This window comes from Emys orbicularis, chromosome 1 (assembly GCF_028017835.1).
Source record: "Emys orbicularis isolate rEmyOrb1 chromosome 1, rEmyOrb1.hap1, whole genome shotgun sequence".
Taxonomy (NCBI): Eukaryota; Metazoa; Chordata; order Testudines; family Emydidae; genus Emys; species Emys orbicularis.
In genome coordinates, this window is record NC_088683.1 from 321939277 (window position 1) to 321953304 (window position 14028).

Below are 14028 nucleotides of genomic sequence, written 5' to 3' on the forward strand. Positions count from 1 at the left end.
ACTTGTTAATGTTAAGTTTATCAATTAATTCCAAAACCTCCTCTCGTGACACTTCAATCTGTGACAGTTCCTCAGATTTGTCACCTACAAAAGCCGGCTTAGGTTTGGGAATCTCCCTAACATCCTCAGCCATGAAGACTGAAGTTAAGGTTTTAAGATAAGTAGTTACCCATTTCCATCTAGCCCAATTTCAGACATTCATCATAATTTCCCAAAACTTTCATCTTTAGGGCTGAAATTTCCCAAGGATAGTCTCTGCCTATAGGTAAATTGTTTTGGAAAGTTTGAGTAAAAATTATTCAGTCATTTTTGAATATGAAGAAAGTGCACTTTTCCCATTATACAAAACATTATTTCAGCCTTTCTCTGAGCAATCAGCCAACTGAAACAGCTGAGGAGAGGAAGTTACAATTTGACAGGGAAATAGCCTAAACTGACAAGATGCACCTTTGAGTGTTCTGGTAAAAATTGGGTTTGGTTTTACTGCGTTATATGTCTGTCTGAAAACTGCAGGCCTCACATGGACAGTACAGTGTGTGCAGGGATTTTCTTGCTAAGTTTGTAAAGTGTGCAGATAAGGAATGTACTCAGCGTGTGAAATTCTTCTCTGTGCAGAGGACCAGCAAAAGGCCAATGCACCAACATCTTTTCCCTCTCTTTATACTCGGAAATGGCTGACCTATTTATGTGAGGCCTTGACCTAAATGGTACATTGCCTTGCACTAGGTCTCTGCACAGATGTGAATTTCACCCTGTAAACATGTGTGACTAACCTCTGCAGTGATAAGTGTAGTGCAGGTGCATAATGAACAGTGCTGAGTGGGGGACGAAGACTGTGTGTTATGTGATGAGACTGAGTTTGGAGTAGCCCCAGGAAGGAAGCAGTAGTTTACATTTGCCAGTGAGTCTGGGGAGGCCATGAGAGAAGCAGAGGAAAAAAAGACAGGACAGCTGCTTCTTGGGACAGGGCTGGGGTGCCTGACCAGGGATTTTTACAGCATCCAGTGTGTTCAGGGAAACAACATTTGTGTATATTTTGTAAATAAAGAAATTATGCAAAGAAACTACCCTGAGTCTATGGGTCTATACCTTTTGTTTTCATGCAAAAGGTAGCCATCGTGCAAGGCCCTGAATTTCAGTTACCACTCAGCCCAAGGGTAACAGTATTTTCTTCTTGTGATGAAGGATCTGCAGTATGTTTCAATGAGACATTTACAATCTCACTTACCTAAACTGTCACATCTTGACAATGAATAAAAGGAACTCCTAAAATATCATGTTCAAATGGACGCATTTTGCAGTTGTCTAGTCTTTGTTATTGGGAGGTTTCTGACATAACAATCTCCAGCCTTTTTGACTATTGACTCACTAGTGAGTTCTGAATCATCCAAACAAAAGCTGGAAACCATATGCTTTGAATGGAGGAGGGAGGGATATCATGGTTATAGTGCTATCAGCAAAATGATTGCTGCCATCTTTTGGTTAAAATCACATGGGGAATAGGAAATTACATTAACAGGAAGGTTTAAAGGGACATTGTCAACTAGTTTAGGCCTAAAATGTAGGTTTAGTTAGAGGGGGGGATTTTTTAAAAACAAAATCTGATATGATTATAAATGTTTTCAAATGCGTTATTTTAAAATATCTTTTTAATTTAAATATTCCTCTCCAGTTGTTATTATTTATTTGCATTACAGTAGTGCATGGAGATCCAAGCAAGAAATAGGGCTTCGTCATGGTAGGGGTTGTACAAACATGTAGCAAAAAGACTGTCCCTGCCCTCAAAAGCTTACAGTCTTGGTTGATGACAACATGCAACAGGTGTGGGAAACAAAAGAGTCAGGATGGGAGGGAGAGAAAATGAGGTAATGTTGGTATGAGCATGTTTTTGTGTGGATTATACAATATAAATCACCCATTCTAAACACAGCTTTGTTGGGCTAGGGGTTCTCCAACCTTTTCATTCTACTGACCACTTCGTAAAAGACAGGTTCTCCCCTCCCAAAGCTCCAATCACCCTCTTCCCCCACTGCTTGAGTCTCAAAATATGTTTTTCTGCATGTAAGGACTCAGTGTAGGCCACAGTGGACCATAGTTTGAGGACCCCTGTAAGTGCAGGAGAACCAGAAAGTGAACCTGACTGAACATAGGTGAAATTGACCAGTCTAGTTCCATTATCCAGACTGAGTGAAGTGAGATTTTAAAAAGGTATTCAATTTTAATCATCTGAAATTTAACGTGTAGCACAAGGAATTTTTTTTAATTATTTTTTTTATCGTGACACTAGCCCTTTAAGAAGGATGACTGATAGGAAAGTAACAGGAGAATCTCATTGTTGATGGATGAACAGAGAGAGACCTTGGGACCCAGCTCTGCTAACATTTTTGTCAGAGCTAAATGCCTTGCATTCCATTTGTTGCGTATGTATCTGTGAAGCAAAGGTCAGGTTCAGTTACTAAAAGCTGATGTTCCCCTGAGACTAAAAAATGGTTAAAGTCAAAAACAACATGCAGAGGAAATGAAAAAAAAACACCCTCTCAAATACTTGGTGGTTACTGAAGGCATTTCTGGTAAAAAGCATGACTAATGTTCTTACTGAAACTGGACTGGACCCATGCCAGCAACTATCACCATGTGGTGTACTCAGTTTCACGGTGCTTTCTTAACTGGTCTTCAGGCAACAGACTATTCAGTAATGCAGTCAAGTGAGTGTCAAAGACAAACAAACCTTCTGCGAGCCAGCAAAAATGAAAAGATAAACCAATATTGTGCAAGTACTTAAGGGGTCTGTTTAAGCTGTTCACTTACGAAGGATAAACACAGCAGAGAGTACAAAACATTGTCAAGCAGTACAGGCAACCCCTATCCCAGCCAGCAGAAGACATGAACCTATTTCTAAGACGCTCCTTACACATCAAAAGATACATCATACTATCACAGTAACATTTCTAAGGAGAATGGGAAGGGCATGGAGGCCAAATTCTACACCCTGGGGGATGGGGACAGGGGCTTGGGGCTGCACTTGGGCACCCTTCCCCCCCGCCCAGGGCAGGTGGAGCATCTGGGGCTCCCCACAGCAGCCTGGGCTCCCTGGGCGGCTCTTACCACTGCTCAGCTCTGGCTTCCGGCCTGGGGGCCGGGGCCTCAGGGGGTAGAGGAGGAGCAGGGGTGTGGCCACAGAGAGGGGTGGGGCCTTGTGCCCCCCCATTTCTACCCAGGATCCAGTGCAGGGGCGGCTCTATCTTTTTTGCCGCCCCAAGCACGGCAGTCAGGCAGCCTTCTGTGGCATGCCTGCCAGAGGTCCGCCGGACCGCAGATTTGGCGGCATGCCTGCGGGTGATTTGCCGGACCCGCGCCTTCGGCGTACCCATGCCGAATTGCTGCCGAAGCCGCAGGACCGGCGGACCTCCCACAGGCATGCCGCCGAAGGCTGCCTGACTTCCGCCTTCACGGCGACCGGCAGGCCGTCCCCCACAGCTTGCCGCCCCAGACCGTGTGTAAAATCCGAACTGAAGAAAAGGTCTGATCCATGGACATGCTCCAGCACACGGGAGGGGCTCACAACATGATGCTCCCTGACCAACCTGCCCCGCTTGGCTCGCCCTTCAGAACCGATGCAGGAGATGTGCACACACTGCCCTCTGCTGGTGCCTGACTCGCCCTGCATGGGGGACTAGCCAGACTTCTTGCTGCTAGGCCAGTGCCACTGTGGGAACCAAGGGGCTAACAGAAACCATTTCCCCCCTATCTGGCTGGAAAGGATTCTGTGGGCTCCTGGACTTCAGCCTGGGGCCCCCTCCTGGGAGTGAGGAATGTGTGCCCAGCTCACAGCCCCATCCCCGCTCCCCTCTCCTCCACTCCTGGGAGCAAACGCCCAACTCAAGGGGGAAGCAATGGAATAGCCTCGCTGCCGTGTGACAGGTGGTGGTGACTCAGGGACGGACGGGGGTGGGTGCCGAGAGGCCCAGCGCTCCCAGAAGAGGCTGTTTAAGAAAAGAAGCCAAGTGAGCGTGGAGTGATTATTTGGGGCTATACACAGCTGGCGTTAGCCTTAGCAACACCACACATTTACCTGGCAAGAGCTCTTAACACAAGCCACACGGGGTTAGTAACTACTGGCTCTGCAGGGCGGGCTCCCGCGCAGCAACCCACAGGGCAGCCGGGTGCCATTAGGTCATGCTGGGGTTGACCAGGCCCTGAAGCATGATCATGAGGCGGCGGGCCAGCTTGCTCAGGGTGTTGTGGGGCTCCGCCTGCAGGAACTGGAAGAGCTTCTGCCGCACCTGGTTCATGACCGACCCCATGTGGTCTTGGGTGATGGGGTCGCTGTGGTCCAGGTGCATCACTGCCTCCTCCAGGTAGTTCAGTTTCAGTTCGGTGCGGGTGCCCAGATCCGAGGAGAGCTGCTGAATGAGAGACAGGAGGACAGGCTGGGAGAGTGGACATGGGTGCTGTCCAAACACCTGCTGACGATCCACCGTCTCACAGACGTATAGGACCAGGTTGAGATCAGCTGCCGTGAGAGCCTGCTGGAAAGCCTGGTTGGGGCGCCCCTGCTGCAGCAGCTGCAGGACGTGAGTCTGCTGAGACTGGAAGTCCAGGTGAGCAGAGGGGATGGGCGTGCCTGCTGCAGAGCGCATGGCCTGCACAATGCTCGAGGTGACGGCCGCTTGCTGCTCCTTCATGGCCAGGCTCACCTCTCCCTTGATGACCCTCTGCACCTGGGTCAGAATAGAGTCCTGCATGTTGCCCACAATGACGTGCAGCTGATGCTGCACTTCGGTGTGCACGCTGGTGGTGATGGTGGAGGCCAGCTGATCTGTGCTGCTCTGGAAGGTGCTGATAAGCTGCCGGAGCTGGCCCAGCAAGGAGTCTCGGGCCTCCTGCTCTCGCGCCTTCTTGTTCTTCATGTGAGTCTCGAGCTGCTGGATATATTCCTGCGTCCCCTGCTTGAAGGTGTTGTTGATTTGCTGGAACATGGACTGGCAGCTCTTCTCAAACGCCGGCAATACAACGCTCTGGAACACCTCCCTGTACGCCGACTGGATGGGACCCTGCAGAGCATCCGCCGCTGCCCTCGCAATGGCATCTCTCAGGTTCTTTGATTTCACTAGCTTGGTGACGTTTTCCTTCAATGTCCCCTCGACAGCCATGAGCTTGGCAGCAATCGTATTGCTCAGCTGGCCAGTGACAGGGTCCAGGCTCTTGGAAATGCACTGGGGCACCGTCTTCTTCATCTCCTCGCGGATGGTCCTCTCCAGGCGATTGCACGCAGCAGTGGAGAGGGACGGCGAGAGCTGCTGGGAAAGGTGCTCCTGGAGCTGCCCGTTCCACTGCTGCCCCTCTGTCAGAGCTCGGTCCAGCCTCCGCTGCTCTTGTTCTTGCTGAGAATCAATCACTCGTTCCATGTGACCCATGAGGGAGCTCTGCACAGCATCCAGGTGGTCAGTGAGTCTCTGCATTAGTTCCATCTGGTTCTGTCTCAGCTCCGTGAGCTCCCTCTGTTGGCTCCGCAGCAGAGACATCAGCTCATCCTGGCACTCGGCGGTCACCTGGTGATCACATGACCTTGGGGACTGGGTCACATCCCCGTCATCTTTCTTGCCCTTCCGTTTGAGCTTGGGGGAAGCCCGAGGGGACACCTTGGCTTTCCAGTCCTTCACAGGCAGCCTCTGTGCAGATGCTTTGGCACCAAACCCGCCTGATGTAGAAGCCAAACTTGCAACTTCATCATCATGGTCACTTTGCTCTGCGCTGGCATCCTGGCTGTCGTGCTGCAGCAGGTGGTAGCTGTGCCTGTGATAGGAAGAGCTCTTGTGCTTCTCTGCAATGTCATCCCTTGGGCTGTCTGCTATGCTGTTCCTGGTTTCCCTGGTGATGTCGGGGGCCGCTGGCCACGGCTGGCTCATGACACTGTTGGAAGATGCATTTTCCTGAGTTAAAGCAGTAACGAGGGTGTGGTCAGCCTGTCCACCTCCACGGGGGCCATGTCCAGGGAGTGCTGGCTGTGCTCGGAGCTGTGCCGGTTCCTTGGGGACAGCAAGTGCAAGGCCGAGGCGGCCGAGGCGGCCGAGGCCATGCTGTCCGCATGGTGGTTGGGCTCCAGCACCTCTGCAGGGAGCCCGGCCGGGGCTGCGGCAAAGCTGTGCTGCAGCGTCTCAGAGGCGATCTCTGGGATATCCTGGGACATGGCCGTGGAGGCCGAGGAAATGACGTCTGGGGAGCGCTCACGGGTGGGTGAGGCCTGGGCTACCACAAGGGGCTCCACTTCCTGCAGCTCCAGAGCCAGAGGGGGGTTTGCTGGAGTGACCGGGACTGGGGCCTTTGGGGTCAGCTTGTCAGGGAGTCCAGGGATAAGGACTGAATGGTTCCTAGGACTCGTCTGGAGACTGCTGCTACTGCTGCTCAGCATCAGGCTGGTGTCCAACTGCATCTTTGGGCTCAAAGTCAGGTCCTCAGATGGCCTGGGCACAGCGGGGTCAGCGACGGAAGCGCTGCTCATGGCTGTGACTGCAGTCAGGGAACTGATGCTGCTTCCCGGCGACATGGCAATCTGCTGAAGAGATGTGCTTGGGGTCATGAACGCATCTGGGCTCATCAGCTTGGGTTTGGCATCGTTGGAGAGGGCAAGAAAATCCGCTGGCACGGACAGGTCTGCAATGCGCCGTAAGTCTGGTTGGGAGCCATGGACGGACCCCTTCTCCGATCCCAACCCTTCTGCGCCCAGGTCAGCCAGGTGGTCTGGAAACGCGAAATCTTCATGGGAGCCGTGGGGAGGGATCGGTGCAGCCATATCTGGACTATGAAGAGGTTGGAATCGGATCTGCACATCCTGCAGGTGCCTGGACCCGCCCCTGATCCAGTGCTCCCAATTTAGATTCTGTATTGTAGACAAAGGGCTGGTCTACATAAGGAACTTCCATCAGTATACCTACCGCTGAGAGATGTAGCAATACCAACCTAACCCCCGGTGTAGACAGCACTAGGTCAATGGAAGAATTCTTCAGTCGACTTAGCTACCGCCTCTCAGGATCTCATTTATAATGAAATGGCAAGTATAAACACTAAGACCAAAACCTCAGTAGCTAATTATTCATTCAGCTTTGCAATTATTGATCATACATCTCCAAAACAGCTGATTAAGTGCCTTGGGAAATTCCTTAACTGTCATTGCATGAGAAGTTATTTCTAGAGAGGCCAATTGAGTTATACCCTTCCACCAGTGTGTTATGACCGAAACTGCAGTGATTTTCCATTTTTTGCAAACTCTCTCTGCAGTAAGAAATGTCCTTGAAATGAATGTTTTCTTAGTGTTGGACTGGCCCCTTACAGTCCCTATATGATCAAATATAAATATCTCTGAAGCGCGATACGTGTCAAAGGTAAAGTGCAAGAGTGAGTGAGAGGAGGCGGGTAGAGCACAAAGTGTATGGACCAGCCACAATCTCCTTTCCTGTCTTTGAACATAAGGAGCAGAAGAATACAGCTCTGATGATATCATTAAACTTTCCAAAAGCTCTGGTCACACCTCTTTCCCCTATGGAGCTGACACAGTGTGGGGGAGGGGAGGTGACATCCTTTCACAGAACTGCAGTGCGTACTGTAGTACAGAACGCACTGCACTCTGTTAGAGGTTGTCACTGACATTGTTCAGATGAGCTCTCCCCAGTTACCCTGAAGGAATTCTGGCTGAGACAGCAAGAATGACTCTGGGACTCCAGCTGGTGTGGGTGTTCTCAGCACTCTCCTACCAGTCACAGTATAGCCCAGCGTTAATCCTGGCCTACTCTTATAATGTTGTGGCACGGCCATAGCAGGTGTAACGTTGTATGTATCATGTAGTGCACAACAGCTTCAGTTCTAGTTCTCCTGGGATTCTGCTTTTATAGCCAGTCTACGTTTTGCTAATTAATTATGACCTGAACTCCAAAGCTGAACAAAATGTCAGTGTGTGACACATGCAACCTTAAGTTGGTCATTTCCTGGCATTTGTTGCAATTTTTTATTTGTCATATAATAGTACTCAGAAACCCCACTCCGGATCAGAGCCTCATTTACATCACTGTAAGGCTGCTTTGCATTTTCAAAGCAGTGCCAAGGGGTCTTAGTGTAAATGAGAAACAAGCCCTATTCATTATGCAGCACCTGGCACAATCTGTAGTGGATTAGGGCTGCATGCAATTATTTAGCTTAATTTTCCCTGAATTTCATGAAGAGTAAGCAAATGCAAAGCACGCTGAGCCCTACATAGTATGAATCACTAGAAGTGTAAACCTTACAGACTTGCACCAGTGTAAATGGGGCTATTGAGGCTAGATAGCTGGCTGGCTGCTAGTTAGCCCACACATTCTGTAAGTCAAACAATAACTTTACTGAACCCAGAACATTTCCATAGGCCTAGAGACCGATAGGATCTGTAGTGCACGTGGGGGAGGAGCAGATGTAAGTGGGCCACAAGCCAGTGTAACCTGATTCTCATACTACTAGTAGCCCACCAAGGAGTGACAGAGTGTCAAGGCACCCAGACAGAAAGGACTGTCTGTTTGTATTACATTGGTACAGTACCTAGTCCAATGGGGCCTCTAGATGTGACTGCAATACAAATAAATAACAGAATAGATGTGGTGGAATGCAACCCAAGGAGTCTGTAGGCCCATGAGAGACGTGCATACAAACAATTTTTACCATTCGCAAATTGCAGAAAGTTCAGTGTAAAGCTACAAGGTTCTCATTTTCTTGAAATTAGCTAAAACAAAACTTTCACTCTTTGTAATGAAACGTGTGAAAAATAATCTACCCTCTACACACCACAGACCACAACTGCTCACGTTGAGCTCTCTGGTGATCATGACTCCTTTGCTGGTGCCTACCAGGCATATCACAGACACCCACTAGATGGCACCTGCACACTTCTGGTAGCCAATAAGAAGCAAGGAGGGTGTATGATGAAATCCCTTCTTCACTGCACAAAGAGGCAGTTCCAAATGTACCCTCAAGATGGGAAGACCTTTATAATTGAAAGTGGGTTATTCTTTTCTCCTCTACAAAGAAAAAACAAGAATAAGGTAGTAAGGCCATTGGGACAGAGACCATCTAAGCTTCATGGGGCCTTGATCCCTGACTGGGGTCTCAGCTACAGTAATACAAATAATAAGATCAATGGAAGGAGCCAATTTGTGACCTGTTACCCCCATCCAACCCCAATTTGATATAACAAACTTATAGAAAAATGTGTTCGAATAGATACCAGCACTGCCATGTTCTCAAATGATACAAGACACCCTAGCTCTCCTCAGCATCCACTCCTGTTACAAGGGGCTAGCATATGGGCAAGAGACTGGGCACAGTCAGCAGTTAATTGCACACTGTCCGTGGCCCTAGCCCCATGTACTAAGGAAAGGTGAGCCCAAGACATCTTTCCTCCACTGTATCCCTGTGCAAGGGCCACAGCCATTAACAAGTATCAGGGGGTAGCCGTGTTAGTCTGTATCTACAAAAACAACAAGGAGTCTGGTGGCACCTTAAAGACTAACAGATTTATTTGGGCATAAGCTTTCGTGGGTAAAAACCTCACTTCTTCAGATGCATCAGATGAAGCCATTAACAGTGTCAGCGCTTGGAGCAGTGCAGGGACTGCTCCCTCCTAGCATCCCATGGGGACCCAAATCACCCTTAAAAAAGACAGAAAGGAGCCAATGCCGTGACTATTCCCCACCCTCACTGGCCTACGGAACCATCTGACAACAGTGGGGGAAACAGAGGCTGCATTATCTATAGCAATGGTGCAGCATGCATGCTCCTTCCTATGCACTGGGAAGCTGGGCGAGGGATTGTGCCCTCTGAGGTACAATCCTTCCCTGAGCTCCCACTGGGTCCTTACTGAGGGCCATGTGCATTTTGCACACTCTGGCCCCTGCTAGTGTAAACACACAGTACTGATGGTTTTCCATGGGGATTTTAGTACTGCTGTCCAGCCAGTACTTTGGCTGGAACATGGGACTAAGTTAGAAGGTTTACAAACATCCAGGGAATCATTTTACTTTTATTCACGTTCTGTATCATCCTTTCATCTGTTTTCAGCATTGGTCTAACCCTGATCCCACTGAAGTCAATGGGAGTTTTACTATTAACTTCAATAGGAACAGAGCTAGGCCAACACTGAGCACTTTTGCAAATCCCACCCTGAAGAGGGTGGGATTCTTTTTAAGCAACTGTTTTTTGTTAAATTTATTCTAACTCCATGTTGAAAAACAAGTCTGAACAGGTAAAAAATAACAAACCAAACGTCCAGGTTCCAATTTTTGTGCTGTGCTGCTTCGCCAGGCTTCAGAGACTTGAGAAATTTCACTTAGACATGAAGTCAACTGAATGCATAGTGCAAAGGTTGATTTGCAGAGGATTGGGAAGCTAGGAATCTGGCAAACAAGGTGGGAAATCATAATGGCTGGTCTACATGCCGTTTTTTGTACCCCTGTAACTATGACTCTTTATGTAGATTGTAAGCTAAACTTTGGGGCAGGGATTGTCTTTTTGTAAATGAGGGCCTGGGCACCATCACAATGCAAATCATGCTAATCCGTTTAGAAAACCAATATGACATAGTTAAAGGGGAACAAGCACAACTGTGGCCACAGTTATACTGGCCGGCTTCCTCTGGCCCTGCGCTTTGCGCCTGCATTATCTGTGGCAAGGATAGTCACTCGAGAATTGGACTTTTTAGCTGCTTGCAATGCTGAGCAAGACACATAGTAACTGAGCTGCTTTGGTGCTTACACCATTGTTTCTTGAGATGGACGGTTGCCACGACGCTGATGTGAAGATGCTTAAATTTAGGAGACTATTTATACTATACTGATAGAAGACCTTGAGACCAGTATAACTGCATCCACAGTGGGGATTGTACTGCTCTTTCTAAACAGATATAGCTAAAGCGGTTCAAAAACTATGTGTGGGCCAGGCCTTTGCTAGACAATCACAAGCATCCTGTTGACGTCATTAGGCCTATGTGAACCAAAGTTCCTCAATGTTTAGCTCTAATTGACCTCAAAAGCCAAGGACAGAAATTGGAATGTGTAAACAGCCAATTATCAATTACAACCCCCCCCTCATACCAGGTACCAAGCGATAATGATGAGGTTTGCATGTTTCTGGCTGAAGAGGTAATAAACCCAGGGTAAGCAAGACCAGGTAACAGTTTAGAGAGAAGTTACTAACAAGCTAGATTTATAGCCCTAGAATGATTTAATTGCTTAAATGTATAAACATGCCTTCGGTAGAGAGGGGAGGGGGAGTAGAGGGAGAGATAGAGGGGGGGTGGTAGAGAGGGGGAGAGAGGGGGGGCTTAGTTGTAAAATGTATAAGAAGAGAGAAACTGTTTTTGCTGGTGTGCTTGATCTGAGACTTGCCTGTCTCCTTGCACCACTTTGAGATCTCAAATAAACTTTGATTGTTTCTCCACCCCGGTATGTTTATTGGCGCGAAGCACACTGGGCAACGAACCCCACTGTTGCTGTCCTCGGGCCTCTGTGCCGGCAACAGTCTTGGCGTCCCTGGGTGGGCTCGAGGCTGAAATTTAGCCTTGCCCGGACCCCTCTCGGAGGTCGACGGATTGCGGCGACGACTGACGCCCAGCGCGCACCGGTGACTTCATCGGGGGCCTCGGCGGAGACGTGGTTTGGTCGACCCCGGAGGGTACAACGGTGCAACGCGCTCGAGTAGTGGAGAAGCAGCTGCGGGCGACGGTGCAGAACCGGACCCTTGGATAAGGTAGGAACAGTCCAGTGGGGACTTTACCTGTTTTGACCTGGGGACGCCCAGTGTCTCCCTAGAGTATGGGGCAGGGACAGAGTACTGCAGGCAGGGCAAGGTGTATGCCCTTAGAATGCATTCTGGTGAACTGGAAAGTGTTTGGATCGGATCCGTTGATTAAAAGTAAACTGAAAAGATTCTGTACAGTAGACTGGCCTCAATATCAGCTAGAGGACCAGGAAAGGTGGCCACCGGAGGGATCACTTAATTATAATACGATCCTTCAATTGCTTTTGTTTTGTCAGCGTACGGGTAAATGGAGTGAACATATGTATGTACAGTTGTTTATGTTGTTAAGAGATAGGTCAGATCTTTTGCAAAGGTGTAATTTGACTCCGACAGGTTCGGTAGTAACTACTGTTAGTCCCCAGAACCCTCCCCCGGTTGTGATGGCAGAGTCGGTGTCCCCTTCGGCTCCAACACCCCCACCATATAAAGACAGGGTGCCTCAGGTCCCAGAGATTGCCCCCTCGGTGGGATTCTATCCATTGATTACTGAGACTCGGATAGCCCGTTCTGGAACAGAAAATCGCCCAGCCACTACAATGCAGGTTTACACCCATGTGCCTTTTAACCCAGTGGACCTAGCAGCCTTTAAGGCACAGGCAGGGGAATTCTCTACGAATCCAAGCAAGTTTATCTCGGTCTTTGAGGGGTGTCTGACTAGCCATAAGCCTGACTGGGATGACTGTAATGTCCTTATGCGGACCCTGCTGTCTGAGGTGGAGCGTAATCAGGTTGTGTCTAAGGCACGGGAGGAGGCACAGCTTAGACATGAGGCAAACTACTAATGCCAATCCTGATGATCAGGCAACTGAGGCAATTATAAAGGGTATCTTTACCAGCCGTGCGGCCCCTGATATTAAAAGGAAACTGCAGAAAAAGGAGGATTTGATGGGCATGACAATGGCACAGATTCTGGAAACTGCAAACAGGGCTTACAGCCTTAGGGAGGGAGAAAAGGAAAAGAGGCAAGTGAAAATGATGGTTGCAGCAGTACAGGCTGGTGGCAGGGGAAGATTTCAGGAAGGTGGAAGGGGCCGGGGAATGAGAGGACGTGGACGTGGGCACCCTGGCTTACAGGAAAGGCGTCTGGGTCGCAACCAGTGTGCCATATGCCGAAAGGAGGGACATTGGAAAAATGAGTGTCCCGAAAGGGAAGGTACCCCTATGATGGCAGCGGAGGATCAAGAATAGGGGTGTCAGGGGAGACGGACTATCCTGCCCCCGGAACCCCGAGTAAATATGCGGGTGGGAGATTTGGACATAGACTTTTTAATAGACTCTGGAGCTGCACGAACTGCTGTAAACCAACCCCTTCAGCTGCCTGTGGCAGATTCCCTCACTGTGGTGGGAGCCACAGGGAAAGGAACTAAGTGCCCAGTATATGCCCCAGCGGAATGTGCTTTGGGAAACAGAACTCTATCTCACAAACTGGTTTACCTCCCCGATTGTCCAACGCCACTATTAGGACGGGATCTGCTTTGTCGCTTAGGTGCCACCCTGCATTTCACTCAAGATGAAATAAGCCTCACCTTACCTCCAGAGAATGCCTGGATAATGACCCTTGCAATTGAGCTCTCAGCCATGCAAGCCCCAGAGTGGAGTCAGTGGGAGAAGTGGGTTCTTCCTTTGGTATGGGCATCAGGGATCCCAGGAAAGGCACCCCATCAAACCCCTGTTACTGTTCAGCTCTTGCCAGGAAAAGGTCCAGTGCGAATCAAGCAGTATCCAATCAAAAGGGAAGCCAGAGAGGGACTGCAGGAATCTATAGACCAGTTCCTAAAGTGCGGGGTACTTCGAGAATGCCAGTCAGCTTGGAACACTCCTATCTTGCCTGTACGAAAGCCCAATGGCACATACCGGCTGGTTCAGGACCTGAGAGCGGTTAATGAGCGGGTTAAGACTCTGCACCCCCTTGTTCCAAACCCGTATACACTGTTGGCCTCTGTAGGGGGGCAGTACACCCATTTTTCGGTCCTGGATTTAAAGGATGCTTTCTTCACGATTCCGGTCGACCCCCAATCTCAGGAGATTTTCTCCTTCGAGTGGGAGGACAAAAGGAGGGTTAGAAAGCAGCTTTGCTGGACAGTGCTGGCTCAAGGATTTAAAAATTCCCCCACCCTTTTCAGCCAGGCTCTGGCTAGAGACTATCGCCTGGTCTACACTAGGCGTTTATGTCGAATTTAGCGCCGTTAAATCGAATTAACCCTGCACCCG

General features: G+C 49.3%; 1 protein-coding gene across 1 annotated transcript; it reads right to left on the bottom strand.

The window, feature by feature from the left end:
- Positions 1-4169: 4169 nt before the first annotated feature.
- Positions 4170-13779, bottom strand: LOC135873115 (enhancer of mRNA-decapping protein 4-like). Its single transcript, XM_065397598.1, is given in 3 exon segments — positions 4170-5947; positions 5950-6880; positions 13672-13779. Coding segments are annotated over 3 exon segments (2817 nt in total).
- Positions 13780-14028: the final 249 nt, after the last annotated feature.